At 32.3% G+C, this 14787-nt stretch overlaps 1 protein-coding gene across 5 annotated transcripts in view; it reads left to right on the forward strand.

Moving 5' to 3' along the window:
- LOC124355489 (CREB-regulated transcription coactivator 1) overlaps window positions 1–14787 on the forward strand; it is a 66371-nt gene that overhangs the window by 44518 nt on the left and 7066 nt on the right. For all 5 annotated transcript variants that reach the window (XM_046806641.1, XM_046806640.1, XM_046806642.1 and 2 more), the window contains one exon: window positions 13648–13710. In XM_046806641.1, coding sequence (XP_046662597.1) covers window positions 13648–13710 — 63 coding nt within the window. The remainder of the gene's footprint in view (window positions 1–13647; window positions 13711–14787) is intronic.

A 14787-nucleotide genomic window follows, 5' to 3' on the forward strand; every position in this document is an offset into this window, starting at 1 on the left:
TAACATATTTTTTTTTTTTTTCAAAAGAAAACAGACTTTCGTGTTATGAGGAAATTGTAAAACGTAAAAAGTATATATTGTAGAACTTGTCTCTTTAATCCTTATGTCCCAGATTCTTTTTTGAATCTGTTGTTTTTAACAGATAACTGATGTTATTATTTAAACCTTGTCATTAGTCAGCTGAGTAACTTAATTAATTGCTCGCTGTTCAATGAAATTCAATGAACAATCCATTAGTTAAATTATTTGAATATCCCTGTACACTGTTCAATATTGTGTTCTTACCAGTGGCTTGTTTCTGATTTTAAATAAGTTATATATTTTATTCTTTGAGTATTTGTATTGAGTAAAACTTGGGATCTCGTTCTCTAGTTAGCGCAATTGTAATTGTGAGAATTGCCTTTTTGAGGAATTAAAGATTCATGCAAAAGGAGTGAATTAACTGAGCTGATTTGTAAATTATTAAGATAAGTGTATAAGTTGAAAGCATGTTATAGAAGAATTTGTGGATTACATACATTTAAAGATAACAGTTTGTTTATATGAACTTACTACTTCATTGTTTTTGTCATTTCCAAACAAAATTTGAGGTTGAACATGGTAAAGTTTAGTTTAGATAATCTAGGGTTAGGCCACTGTGACACAGTTGTGTGTGGTCTAGGCTTGCCTCTGTGCTCTGTGCTTGAGTTGTGTGTGCTATCGTGTGTCTGTGTGCTATTGCGTGTTGTGTTGCTGCTACACCAGGATTGGTGCCAACTCGTTCACACCCTAGTCGAAGCTAGCCCCTCCTGGACCGCTCATTTACAGGTACTCTTTCCTCCTTACATCCACAGTTACAAAGTTCACTTCTCTATATCCTGCATTTTTGTACATTTATTATTTTTTTTTTTTTTATTTATTGTGAACACTTGTAGACATCATATATTTAATTTATGCATGGATTCAATTTTATTTTCTTATAAAATCTTGGTGGTTTAGTCTGAATGTATTCATGTGCTTGTGTCTTTTGATATCTTTTCCACTCCAATTTGTGTAGATCAGTGTTTTTGCCTAAGGCCCTTCTTCTTGACTTACTTATGCTTGAAACTCAAAACTCAAGACGTGTTATATAAATTTATTTCAAAAGCATTTTGATTTTTAATGGTGTCTATAGAAATAGTTTATGATCAGTTTAGCTAATAATGTTACATTTAAAATGGACATTGTGGTGGCAAAGTTAATGAGCTATAAACTACAAACTTATCCCTAAAATAAGAGTTTCTATTAGTTTATTGAAGGATCTACAAATATCTTAAGGAAAAGTTAAAAGAACGTTATGTTGAACAACTGCTGCAATTGAAAAGTAAAATGTATGTGTTCATATTTCCTAACTTTCTCCTTGCTTTCTTTTAGTCTTTTTTTCTTAGTTTTTCATCTCATTTATCACTGTTTACTTTTTATTTAGTCAGTTTTATACAATTTTAACCTGACCTATAATAATCCTACATCCAAATATTCAACCTAATCGGTTTAAAAATAAATACTTGTGCAACGCTACCATTGATGTGGCACTAACCTTGATAGCATTTACCAGATATATTCATAATTAAATTTTTATATCATAGTAATAATTTATAAAATATGTATGTACTTTAAAGATATGTTTAAAAAATATATTTTTTGTGTATTCATTCACTTTAAAATACAATATTTATAACATATCTTTCATAGTCATGCTTTATCTAATTGAATTATTCTTTTTTGTTTACATTTTTTAATTAACTTAAAAATCACACATATGTATGTATGTATGAAATCACTTATTTCATATACAGAGTGTTATAAAAAGGATGTCACAAACTTCTGTGACTGATAGTACTCATCATTTCAAACAAATAATGTCATATAAACATAGGTTGAGAAATGTCTTTTTTAGCCGCTAGCCGCCATTTTGTATTTTTTATAAAAATATTATCTCTAAAACTAGTTAAGCTAAAGAAATCAAATTCGGCAAATAGGTTTGAATAGATAAAAAGGAAATAAAAATTAAATAATTGTGTTGTTTTCTTTAATAATAAATTGGCCTCTGTTGAAAACTTAGTAAAAAACACCAGTATAGTATAAAATATTTATTGGACACAAACTATCTGAGCAATTTCATTACAATTCAAACAGTACTTGTTTCAACAAATGAGCACGACCACTTTAAAGATAATTTTGCACAAGCCAGGAGAAAAAACAAACCTTTCAATTGTGACATGTTTGGCACTTCATATGTATATGAAATAAGTGATTTTAATAAGAAGTTTTGACCAAATCCTCTTAACGACTCAATATATTTCCTAATGGTGTCTATGCACCTAATTAAATTTGTGTGTTGAGTATTTAAAAAATGTTGTCTACATTAGAAATGTTCTTGTCCAGCCAGATGAACTGATGAGTCTTTGCCAGCTTGATTTTCCGAGAAGTCGTCAGGCACTGGTATCATCAATATTTTCCAGTTGCAGAAGGTTGTGTGTTAAAGATCAAGTGAGCTGTATTCTTGTTCGCTTTTCAGTTTTTAAATTACTTTTTTTCAAAACTGGCTTTCAACTGACAATACAATTTTGAAATAAGATAATTTAGTATTGTCAACTACATACTCAAACACGAAAAAAAATGTTATTCTGATGAAACAGAATCAAATAAACAAACCTGGTATTTCCACTAGTTTGAGAGTTTTTTGCTTTTGAGTGTGTGTGAATTTTGTTTTGTTTTTTCGTGTGATTGTGTGTGCTTTCTAAAATGACTGGTTGATTATATTGGTATTGTTTAAAAATACAGTAGTGCCTCGATTATCCATTACTTACGGGGCCAGAGGTTGTCTGGAACACTAAAAATATCAGATAATCAGAATCTTTATTTCATAAACATCAAGTTTAGAAAGTGTGTCATATTAACGTAAAACAATACAATGTCAAATGTTTACAGATTTCCATAATTTCTGTACAAAAATTCATCAAAGATCAGTCAGTCTTTCACTACGTTTGTTCCCAAGACATTGAGACATTCAATGAAACAAGAGGTTTTTTGGTTGCATTTTATAGTTGAGACATGACATATATGTTAGAGTTGATCTGGTACAAGTTTATTTTCTTACATACTTACTTACTTACTTACTTACTGCCGGGGCGTAACAAATCTCAGTCGATTCTTTGCCTCGTCTATGAGCCTCTTCCACGCCCCCCGTCTTCCGCCAGATCCACAGACCCTCCACACCGGGTCACATCTTCGACCACTTGATCGCACCTTATCTTTGGCCTACCCAAAGGGCGCCTTCCTGCCGGTACCGCCTGGTAGACCTCTTTTAACCTTGTGCCCTCCTGTCTCCGATGTACATGTCCTAGCCAGCTAATTCTCTTTGCCTTCACCAAAGCCACAATATCAGGATCTTGGTATACATTGCGTAATTCTCTATTTTTTCTTATTCGCCACACCCCTTCATCACATATTGGTCCAAATATTTTTCGGAGAACTTTATTCTCAAAAACAATCAACCGCTTATTTTCTCACATACATTTTTAAAACTTCAAAAAACTGTTAAGTAGCATCATCATTGGCTGAAAGTTTTATGTAACGTCGTGGCGATTTTTCTATTGCCAAAGCTAACCCTCACTTGCTGTAAACTTAGTTTCTTCACCGCCCAATTTTTTATGCAACTGGATTATCTTTTAAAATGAGCCCTGACAGTGGAGTGCCTTTACGTCTTTCTTGGCAAAACCATACCCACACATCTTCAGTAAGTAACAGTTCAGTTATGGTCTTTATAACGTGTTCATTTTCTACTTTTATTGCATAAGCTTTGAGATCTTTTCACTTTTTTCCAGTCTTTAATGGTTGTTACACCAACACCCATTTCAGATGTAATTTAGCAATTGAATCACCTTTTTCCAGTCTTGTAAAACACATAGTTTCTGTACTATTACACACAAAATACGTTTTCTATTTGTATTTGTTGTCTTTATGACACTTGTTACCATTATTACACTTACAAAGTGACATTTACTTCCACTATTGTAATTTTTAAAATGAAAATTACACTCACTTAAAATGAACAGGTCAGCAGAGACATCTCTCAACTAATCAATAAAATGGCTATGGCTCCTGACAAAGAAACTTCTGCTTTTTGTGACAAAAAAACAAACTAACATCTGATAGCGCTGACGTGCTTCTCGACTAGAAGCGCAAATAGACATAGTCGAATAACCTAGGGTGTCAAGATCCGAAGTTGATAATCAAGGCGCTACTGTATTTCTGAACAGGACAATTTATAATAATCAAGCACTTTGTGTTATAGACATAGTGCCTTGTTTATTTATCAACACTCATAACATACTGAGCATAATATCTCCATTAAATTACAAAATATCATTATTAATGAAAATTAATAGTATTGATATTTAAAAATTGCAAACAATATTTTTATATCAAACCGCTGGGTCTAAAAATACTCTATAACAGAAGTTAAAAACAGCCTTTTTTGAAACAATACACTCCCATTTTAATCTCAAGTTTTTTATAAATTATAAAGTCCATACTCACTTATAAGATTATATAACAAGATGTCCATATTCTGTATATATACATATACTAAGAAAATGCTTCTCGGAACACTAGTTGGTATTGTTCAAGACTCAAGTGCATGTAGCACTTAACGTTTAAAATGGATGTTCTCTAACCTTGCTTTAAGAGACAATAGACAATAACCTTTATTTGTACATTCTTCAAGAATTACAATAGCGTCAACATTTTACAAAATACATAGTGAGTATGGTTTAAATTTAATTATTTAGTGTGAGTCAATCTTTCAAATGTGGTTTTTAAGCTTCAAATTTCCACTGGGTTCTCCAGTTTAAGAATTCGTCAATTGTATAAAAGGGGTGGTTCAGTAACCATCTTCTCAGCTCCCTCTTGATGGCATTGCTCTCTTCTTTTGGCTTGATGAATTCGGGTAGGATTTTGAAGAGCTTGGCACCCATGTATGATGGCTTCTCCGAATACAATGTGGTTCTATGTGCTGGTAAAGTGAAATTTGCAGTCCAGCGGGTGTTGTATGTGTGCAGGTCTCTTCCCCTTGTCAAGTTGTTATTGTTTGCATACATTATTATTTGTAGTATGTACAGAGAAACTAGTGTTAATATATTAAGCTCAATGAAAGCTTATCGACAAGTATCTCTGGGCTGTAAACCTGCAAGAATTCGGATGCACTTTTTTTGTAGAATAAGAGGTCTTTGTAGATTTATTATACTGGAATACCCCCAAACTGGAGGACAATATCTAAAATGAGAGTCAAAGACTGCATAGTAAGCCATAATTGCAGTTTGTTTATCACTAATGGCCTTAATCCTCTTGACTACATAGATTCCCAAAGCCAGCTTCTTCAGCTTCTTAAAGAGGTTGTCAACATGTGTGGTCCATTTTAGACCATTGACAATTGTAACACCTAGGTATCTGGCTTAATCCACAGCTTCGATGTTTGGCAGCAATCCCACCTCATCTTTCTTCCGTCCCATGACTAGCTGCTTGGAATTAGTCTCATTCACAATGAGATTGTTGTTATAACAGCACTGAACAGCCATCTCTGTAGCAATGTGAGCTGAGACTTCCAGGGTTTGAGGTGTGCTATCACTGAGGAGGAGAACTGTATCATCTGCATACATTATGGTTGTTGTGCATTCTTCCAAATGAATGGGGAGGTCATTTGTAAATAAAATAAAAAGAACTGGCCCCAGGACAGATCCCTGTGGTACACCTCTTAAAACTGGAAGCGGTTTGGATCTCACTGATTGAGTACATCTCTTCTCTGTGTGTGTGTTAGTTCAACCACCTGATGTCTGTCTGACAGATAACTCTCAAACCATCTTCCTGCAACATCTCTGATACCAATGCCTTCTAACTTCTTCAACAGCTGAGTATGGTCAAGGCAATCGAATGCTTTGCTGAAATCTAGAAGGATGGAACTAATTGTGTTGCCCAACTCCAACTTATCGATTACAAACTCCACTAGGCTAATCACAGCAGAGGTTGTAGACCGTCCTTTTATAAAGCCATGCTGATGCTTGGTGATTATATCATGCTCAGAGAGATGGTTCGTGAACCGGGACAATACTACTTTCTCAATTACTTTGGAGAACGTCTATATCAATCAATCAATCAAAAACATCTTTATTTCCATTATGGTACAAAAGTTTATAAATCATAGGAGCACAATTATACATTTATAATATAAAATTACTTTAGTAATTAACACCAAAACATAAAATTGCAAAAAAAAATTAAATACTTATATATATAGACTGCTCTAATTATTGTGGAAGTAATTAACACCAAAACATAAAATTGCAAAAAAAAATTAAATACTTATATATATAGACTGCTCTAATTATTGTGGAAATATTTCCCCACATAGGTGCATAGCACCTATGCGTGAGAGAATGAGTCCCATTAATTCAAAAATAATTTTCTTAGGGAAATAAGATGTTTAAATAATGTTGTTTACTAAAAAAAATATATTGAAAAATAATTTATTTAATAATTATAAATACAGATTAACGCTCATAGTGGTAAAGAAGAAAAAGCAATATGAGGTTATAGAACAGACGCAATAGCAAACATACTTATCAGTGAACGTAGGTAATCAAAATAACTGGAATATTGTACTTGTTACATAAACTTTGTGAAACCTTAAGACGTGTTTTTACAGTGTAAAGTTTTATATATTTGTTAAATAATCTCTGGGTATTTGTTTTATTTTGTATGATTGTCATGTACTATACTATGACAATATCATGAAAGATTGTGTCCAGTATGTACCAAACTTTAATAGCCTCTCTCCAGGTATCTCTTAAGGCTTTTACTGGTTTTATTTATTTTTTGTACCACCAAACCCCTGAAACATTTGTGGCACTTGTTCCCCAGACGAGCAGCCAGTACCTGAGATGTGTTTCAAAAAGTATGAATATGCTCTCTTTTATACTTGACGATTGCTTTATTTGTTATATTTGTCTGATCACACGTAACTTAAAGTTCAGTTTTTACCGTCAGTTGATATGGTATATTTTTAGGTTGTAATCCACTGTTACGCCAAGGTAATTTAAATGACTTACAGTGGTATTGACTTCTAATAGAATAGCGTGGTGCTTTCTTGCCGTTGTGTAAATATAACTTCATATTATACATTATACGTTCAGAGTCTTGCTGTATTTTATATTATATAAGAATTTACTTCTAACTGTTCTTTACTTTTGTTTAGAACAATTAAAGCTGTGTAATGGTGAACATATCTATCTCACGGAAATCTCGAAGGAATTTACGTGAGTCGTTTATCAGAATGATGTTGAGAACAGATCTGAGGATAGAATTTTGTGGTGGTACGCCTTAGTTTATCAGGTTGTGCATATTTAATTTTGTTTGTTGTCTGATTGTGACTACATGTTAATTCCAGCAATATAAGGTTTTTGTCACTATTGCAGTGTCATCTAGACAGTCAAATGATAACTTTTGAAATCCAGAAGTGTGCTTTTTGCTGTCCTGTGTCAATTTATCAGTTACTAGTTGAACTAGCTGAATAACTTGTATCAATTCAGAACACTGTTCTGGGAATACTTATTAGGTCACAGCATATTGACTATGACCCCTGGAGGAGTACGTCTGGCTGGTTTATACTTTTCAGTAGAATCTCTACTGGGTACATCTAAATCCAGTGTGTCACACCTGGGAAACTAAATGGATGTCTAAGAGCAGCACATCACTGACCACATGTAGGGTGATCAGTAGGTCGAGTTTACTATGGAGAATGACTGTTGGAGTGGTTGGGATCCCTTAGTTGTAAAGGTTACTCCAAGCCTAACCATGAGGAAGTACCATTATCCCTTCTCATGGTAAATATAACTTAGGATCTTAAGAGGAGACGGCCCATATCCCCATCCTATTTGAGACCAAAGGGTAAGAGATTTCATCATCCTCTTGCCCTAAATGAAAAACCCCACTATCAAGATTATCATACAATGGAATTTCGAGATTTGTAATGAGGCATTATATAAATTAGCCAGAATGGGTAGTGTATTGGCTCTACAGTCACTAGCTTGTTGTGACAAAATGTCAAGCCTAAGATCTAACAAACTGAGTTATAATTTTAACAGGTCGGTTAGTGTACATTTACATAGTTTAATAAACATTTATTTTCCTAGTAATTATTTTCTCAACCAATTTTCCGAATTCAGATGTTGTGGAGAGATAGTACAGTGCTTAGAGAAATGTAATTGAGATACTAAAGGCATATGTACATGAACCTGAATGTTTTAAGTGAATTTGGTGAAATATATCTTCATTCAACAGTAACAATTTAGGATATAAAAATCTTATTTTTTATGGCTTTGTTAGTAATCAAATAGTTATTTCTGTTCAACTTATTTCATATCAAAAGGTAAATTAATACATATTTATTGTGTACTTTTAATGTTTAGAAACATACATTTTTCTAATTCTTCACCAAACTATCCCTTTTTGGCTTGGAATTGCATGAATTCTTTTCTGCATGCTATGTGCTTATTGCGGTATGAAAAGTGTGCTGTGGTTTCATCAAAGTGCAGTTATTGAGAATTTATTCTGCTCAGTCCTTTAATGATCTTTTTGGAGGTTTCTATACAAAGCATCTTAATCACAGTCACTTACTTGGTTTAGTAATACATTAGTTTATTATTTTACTCAAAATCCTTGGGCTGCAATTTGTTATAACTTGTAACTATACCTTAATCGTTAAAGATGTACTGTATCAACTACAAAGCTCATAAGCAAATCACTGATTGCTAATTGTATTTAGGATCTTCACATCATTTAACACCCAAGGACCAAAGGAGGATCCAGCATCCTTAACCCATTGCGGATCACTGACGAGCTGAGCTCGTCACGCAGCGGCTGGGCCTAACGGCACGGTGACGAGCTGAGGTCGCAAAAGCGATCTGCTTTTAAATTTCCCTCCAAATAGTTCTGTTAATGTCTGATAGATCGGGCGATCGTCTTCACTTGTCTACTAAGAGTGTTTAACAACGGTCTATGTTTAGAATTTTCAAAAGTTTTATAAATATCCTACAGATCGCAGTTGTATGTCGAAGTTGAAAAATCATTCATATGAGTTTACTCTCTGCTTTTTAGCGCTTCTGATTGGGTGTTTTCCTCAGTTGTTATTATAATACTTTTGAGGTTAGTAACACAACTAAACGACGCAGACGTACATGTTGGTGGGTTTAGTCTAGACAATGGCCCGGATGTTGCAATCGATTCGCCCGATCTGCTTTATTTAGACTATGATTCAGACATCATCCCTGCCACGCCGTAACCTTGCTCGCGTGTTATCGTTCCTACATCACGGAAACCCCAGCAGGCCCATGTTCCATCTGAACGAATACTTTCACAGCTGAATTTTCTAGTATACAATAGCGAGCGATACGATGTGTCACACCATTGCTGTTCGTGCGGCTGCTGACCGTGAATTAATTCGCGCCCGCTGGTGCCAGCGCGCCAAAACAATACGATCCGCAATGGGTTAATGGTTTTAATTATATGTGTCAACACATTGTAGTGAACCAGTAGGACCTAAAATTTATCAAACTTTCATGTATTGAATAAAATTCAAGCTATAAACTTTATTTACAGATCCCCATAGGAAATACATGAAAAAAATCTATAACTTTTTCAGATAAAATAAAACATAGTTCATCAAGGCTTTTTTCAAAAGATGTCCTGTTCAATGACTCCTGATTGCAGATAATTTAAAATATAGTTACTCAATGATGTTGTTGCCGAGTTTGGTTTGTTCAAGAAGGAAATGCTCAAGGATGTGATGGGAAAAGGTTAAGAAGTGTATTTGGGAAGTGTAAAGAAGTTTATCACCAATTGTGCTTATCTACCACAAGTGTTAAGAATAAACTAAACAACTAAACCTTATACCATTTTTAAATAGTGTAAATACTATCAAAACATTGATATTAGAATTAAAATGTATGTCAAGATGTCAAGTGATAACTTATTAATCAAGCTACAGGATTAATAAAGGTTAGTACGAAACTAGTATTATTCGTAAATCGCTAACAGTCTCATTATAGTATTTATTGTTTTTTTACCGAACTTTATGTAATTTTACATTTTTATACAATATAAGATTGCAAATAAAGTGAATTGGTTTAATATATTAATTGATTCTTGTTTTTTTAACAAATATTCCAAGTAAAAGTGACTAAGTGTAAAGTCACCAGGATAATTTTAAACATCGTATACAATATTTTTTCTTGAACTATATTTATTAAGAACCTAACACGGCCTTCTTAATATTGGGTTGTTGTCTGTCTATCTCCTGTCTGTCTGTACAATAACTCTTGATAGAAAGATCCCAGAGACTTGAAACTTGGGACTTGCTTTGTCTCCAAGGAAGAACTCTGTTGATTTTGCAGAAATATATGGTAAAATAAAAATGTCAAAATTAAAGGTAAAAATAAAATTCAAAGATTTTTACATTAGTATTATGGGTAACCATAATGGCAATGAAAAAATCACAGTATGAACAAATTTGTAAACAATCTGAATACAATAATATGACATTTTATCATGTGACGTCTTTTCTGTCCTTTGATACTCTGTTGTATCAGTTTATTTCTTAGGAGTTTAACCCTTTTTGTGCCACTGGCATTTTCCCAAGTCATATGCATAAAGTGCCGGGTTAATTTTTTTAATATTTGCAAGCTTTTGGAAAACAAAGCTGTTGTAAATTAGCTATCCAACAGATTTTCATAATTTTGTTGTTTTTTCTAATTAAATTAAGAATGTGTGACATATCACTACAAACAAAATTTTCTTTCTACAAATTTCAGTTTTTTACCAAAAAGACCATGAAAATCTGAACAAATTTTGTATATTATAACATTCTTTTACTGACAAAAAAAAAAACATGACGTAAGTTAGCTCAACCGAAGGTAACATTTTACTTCAAATTACAAGCATTTACAAAAAACATGATTGCAAAAAAGCTAATCATTTGATTGTCATGATTTTTTAAAATAAATTGTTAGAAATAAAATTAAGAATAGCATACAATTATTTTCATGGATTTTTGAGATTTTTTACCATGAGAAATTCTGTGAAATTCTAAATAAAATTCATGTATAATATATGATTCTACAGTAAAAAACAATAAAGCATCATATTTGTAAACAAAATGCTGCCCGGTACCAACATTTTATAAATTAAACTTCATTTATCAAAGTTTAGAAATGACATAGTAATGGTGTAGTTTTCACAATACAGAAAACAAAACATCCAAAATAATACAAATCAATATGATTAGTAAATGTAGAGTAATAAGTTACTTACATTCTTATGCATATGTGTCTGCAACTTAGTAAAACCCAAAATAACCCTATTAGATTTACACTGAAAAATAATTTTTTTCACTTGGACACAACTCAAATCACTACATTACTTTTATAAAACAAATATGGTAAAACACTGTATAAATAACTATTTTTACTAAGTTTGTATTTACTTAAATTCTTGGTTACTGGCACTTAAACAACAAAAACGGCCGTTACGCAACACGATACACGTGTGGTATGTAATATGACTGGAAGACAAAATAATCGCAAAAAGCATAATGTTTCACAGATCAAAGAGTAAAGAAAACAACGTAGAACTCATATCTATCGATATTTTGGAACCTATCGAATACAGCTATCCGGTTAGTTGGCCGAAATAACATTTTACTACATACAAAATTATTGAAATACGAAACGTTGAAATTAGCGAAGCCGGCACTTTACGCACTTTTTGTACTGTCGAAGTTAGTGACGCTGCGGAATTCAAAGGGTTAATGGAATATATTTTAAGTTATGTCCATTAGCTATTAACTAACATTTCAACCAATGCATCTGCAAAACAGCCATTTAGCAATGGCCTGTAACGTATTTTATGAATCAATATCTTTGTTATTTTTTGAAAATAACTTTAAATCAAACCTTTAATCTCAAAGCATTGATTGGCAACCACTGTTTAATATGCTTCAATCTTAATGTTTCCTAGGTATTGTAATATATTCAGATGTATAAAGTTGCTTTTAATGAATTAAAACAAATGGTTTCATTCTTATCATTGGTAAATGTACAATTAGTCCTTTTCATTGAGCACCAACATTATTTTAATAATGTTGTTGGTACTGACATTTTTATTTGCATGTTCGAGCAAGTTTTCTGTGTTAGTGGAAAGTGTCATTTTTATATGTAACAATTGCCCTGATGTTCTCTATGAATATAGAGAAAAAACAGCTAAAGATCGACAGTAATGCGGTTGGTGGTTATGTTGAAACATCTGAAAATGGCTAAGCATCCTATATATTTACAAATATTTCTTTAAACCTATGTTCTGTTGACTTTCAAATATTAATGGAAGTTGGTGCAGTACATTCATTAATAAAACACATTTTAAAATAGTGTTAATATTACAATTTAATTAACAAATTAAAGTACCATTTATTAAAATTCCATGCAAACCAATACAGCTTAAAAAGGTTTATTGAATTGCATCAAAGGTCAATGTGAATGGTTTGTTAGATCATTATTTATTAGGGCGCTGTATTATTCTCTTTTACTTTATGTAAAGGGTCTTTCATGTCATACAACTCCATTTCTTAAACAATGTTCTATACAAACATGGTATGGAATTATAGAATGTTATTGTCAGAACTGCTCTATTAGAAAACTGTTCAAACAATGCAGTCATGTAATAGAAAAAATGCGATCGTTTAACAGAAATGCCTCTGGCCATTGGCATGGGCTTCCTAACACCTTTGGTGATGCTCTGCTTATGGCAATGAATGGAAACCATCATTATTGTTATTGTTATAACCGCCATAGGTATTGTTATTAGAAAACCATCCCTGAGATAGTCACCTCCAGTGAAGTATCAGAATATACTTTCATATCATTGTGTTTGTATGGAAAATTGGTTTAAATGTGGTTGTATAATAGAAAAGACCATGTGTATAAATTTTAGTTTTCTGTTGTAAAAATTCCGAATTCTGTCGTTTGGAGAATGACACTTTGACGTTTTTTATGTTTAGAAGTTACAGCAGTTTATTTTTACTGTTGAAAGATGTTGATTTTAAGTATAGTGTAAAGTGCACAAAGTACTGAGAGCTATGCTGTTAATTTGGGCAAAAGGGTATTTATTGATGGAGAGTTTCATGGAGTACTATTACCATATACCGTATACCTGTATATATTACCATATAGACAGGATGGATCCAACTAGGTGCTTATGGTATGTTTCCCTGGTATAATGCTGATGATTTTACTGATAAAACAAGTGCTGGTTATCTACGGCCTGCTATTTTCATTTATACTTCATGTTGTTCAAATCCTTTGGCTGACTCCTAGTTTAAACACTCCTCTCAAAAATAAAACTCACTTTGAAGGTGAGTAAGAGATCTTTGGTGCCTTGCTATTGTACTAATTATTCAATGCAGATAGTAACTATTCACTGTGAAAATTTCAAAATTTGGTAGCGTATTTGCTCATTAGTAGTTAGTTGTGTCCTAATAGTGATTTCTCTACTTTGGTAATCCTAATCACTAATGTTTTACAGATGGACAGTCCTGGGTCACTAGACTACATCGGGTCAACAAATAACACCTCACCTTATTCGCAGGTAGATCAGTGCTATTTGTTATTGTGCTTTGTACAATTACTATTGTAGTATTTTTGTTGTTATTTTTTCTTAACAGCGTTCACATTCTTGGTATCTCTTTTAGAAAGTATTTGTATTTATCAACATAAAATAAAATACTTGTAATTCTAATATTCTTTAATTACCAAATATGTAATACATTGAAATATAGAATTGTTTTGAATGTTATGGTGTTATTTAAAATTAACAAAAACTATATGTTATAGAAATTTATGTTTCGCAGTTCATAGTTATGTAAATCTACAAACTTAGCTTCATTTTGTGTTTCAATGTCTTCTTCAGACATATTGGCATGCCCTTTAGACAACAATATCAAGAAAGCATCAAATTTTAGTCAAAATTAAATATGAAAAATTTGTGATTTGGTTACTTTATATTGGGCAATCATTTAACATATAATGATTTAAACTTTTTAGTACCTTTAAAAATGTTCAATATGTATAATGTTTGGACTTTTTAGTTACCTTTGTTTCTTTAGTACTTTTTTGACTATCAATGTTAGTTATTAACTATTAAATAAAGAATAGAAGTAATAGTATATATGTGTTACTGTTATATCTATAAGGAGAGTATGACAGAGTATATCTATTTCACCCCTCTATCCAAATCTAGGTTGTCTTTCTAAAACGTAATGCAGAGCCACATTGTGATGATTTGTTGGCCAATAAATGTTGGACGAGTATGATTGTAACAGAATGTGTTCACAAAACTACTAACGTAGGATGTCAGAAAGATATAGTTATACTACACTGCTGTAGAAAAAAGTGACAAAAATGAGTGGTGTAAATTATGGCATAAGGCTGTATGAGCATCCAAGCATTTGTATACCAGGTTTTTCAAGGTGACATCAAGGAGTGATGTTTGAATGAATGTTCAAAATAACATTAAAGATATATGTTACCTGAGTAGTTTTGATAGTAGTAGAAATGTTAAATTGATTAAGAGGCATTCCTTGTACCTTCAAGAGATTAAAGATTAAGGGTCAGTAAGTTACTACAAGTGATAAAAATTCATTAATATTTAGTGATTCTCACCTCA

This window comes from Homalodisca vitripennis, chromosome 2 (genome assembly GCF_021130785.1).
Source record: "Homalodisca vitripennis isolate AUS2020 chromosome 2, UT_GWSS_2.1, whole genome shotgun sequence".
Taxonomy (NCBI): domain Eukaryota; kingdom Metazoa; phylum Arthropoda; class Insecta; order Hemiptera; family Cicadellidae; genus Homalodisca; species Homalodisca vitripennis.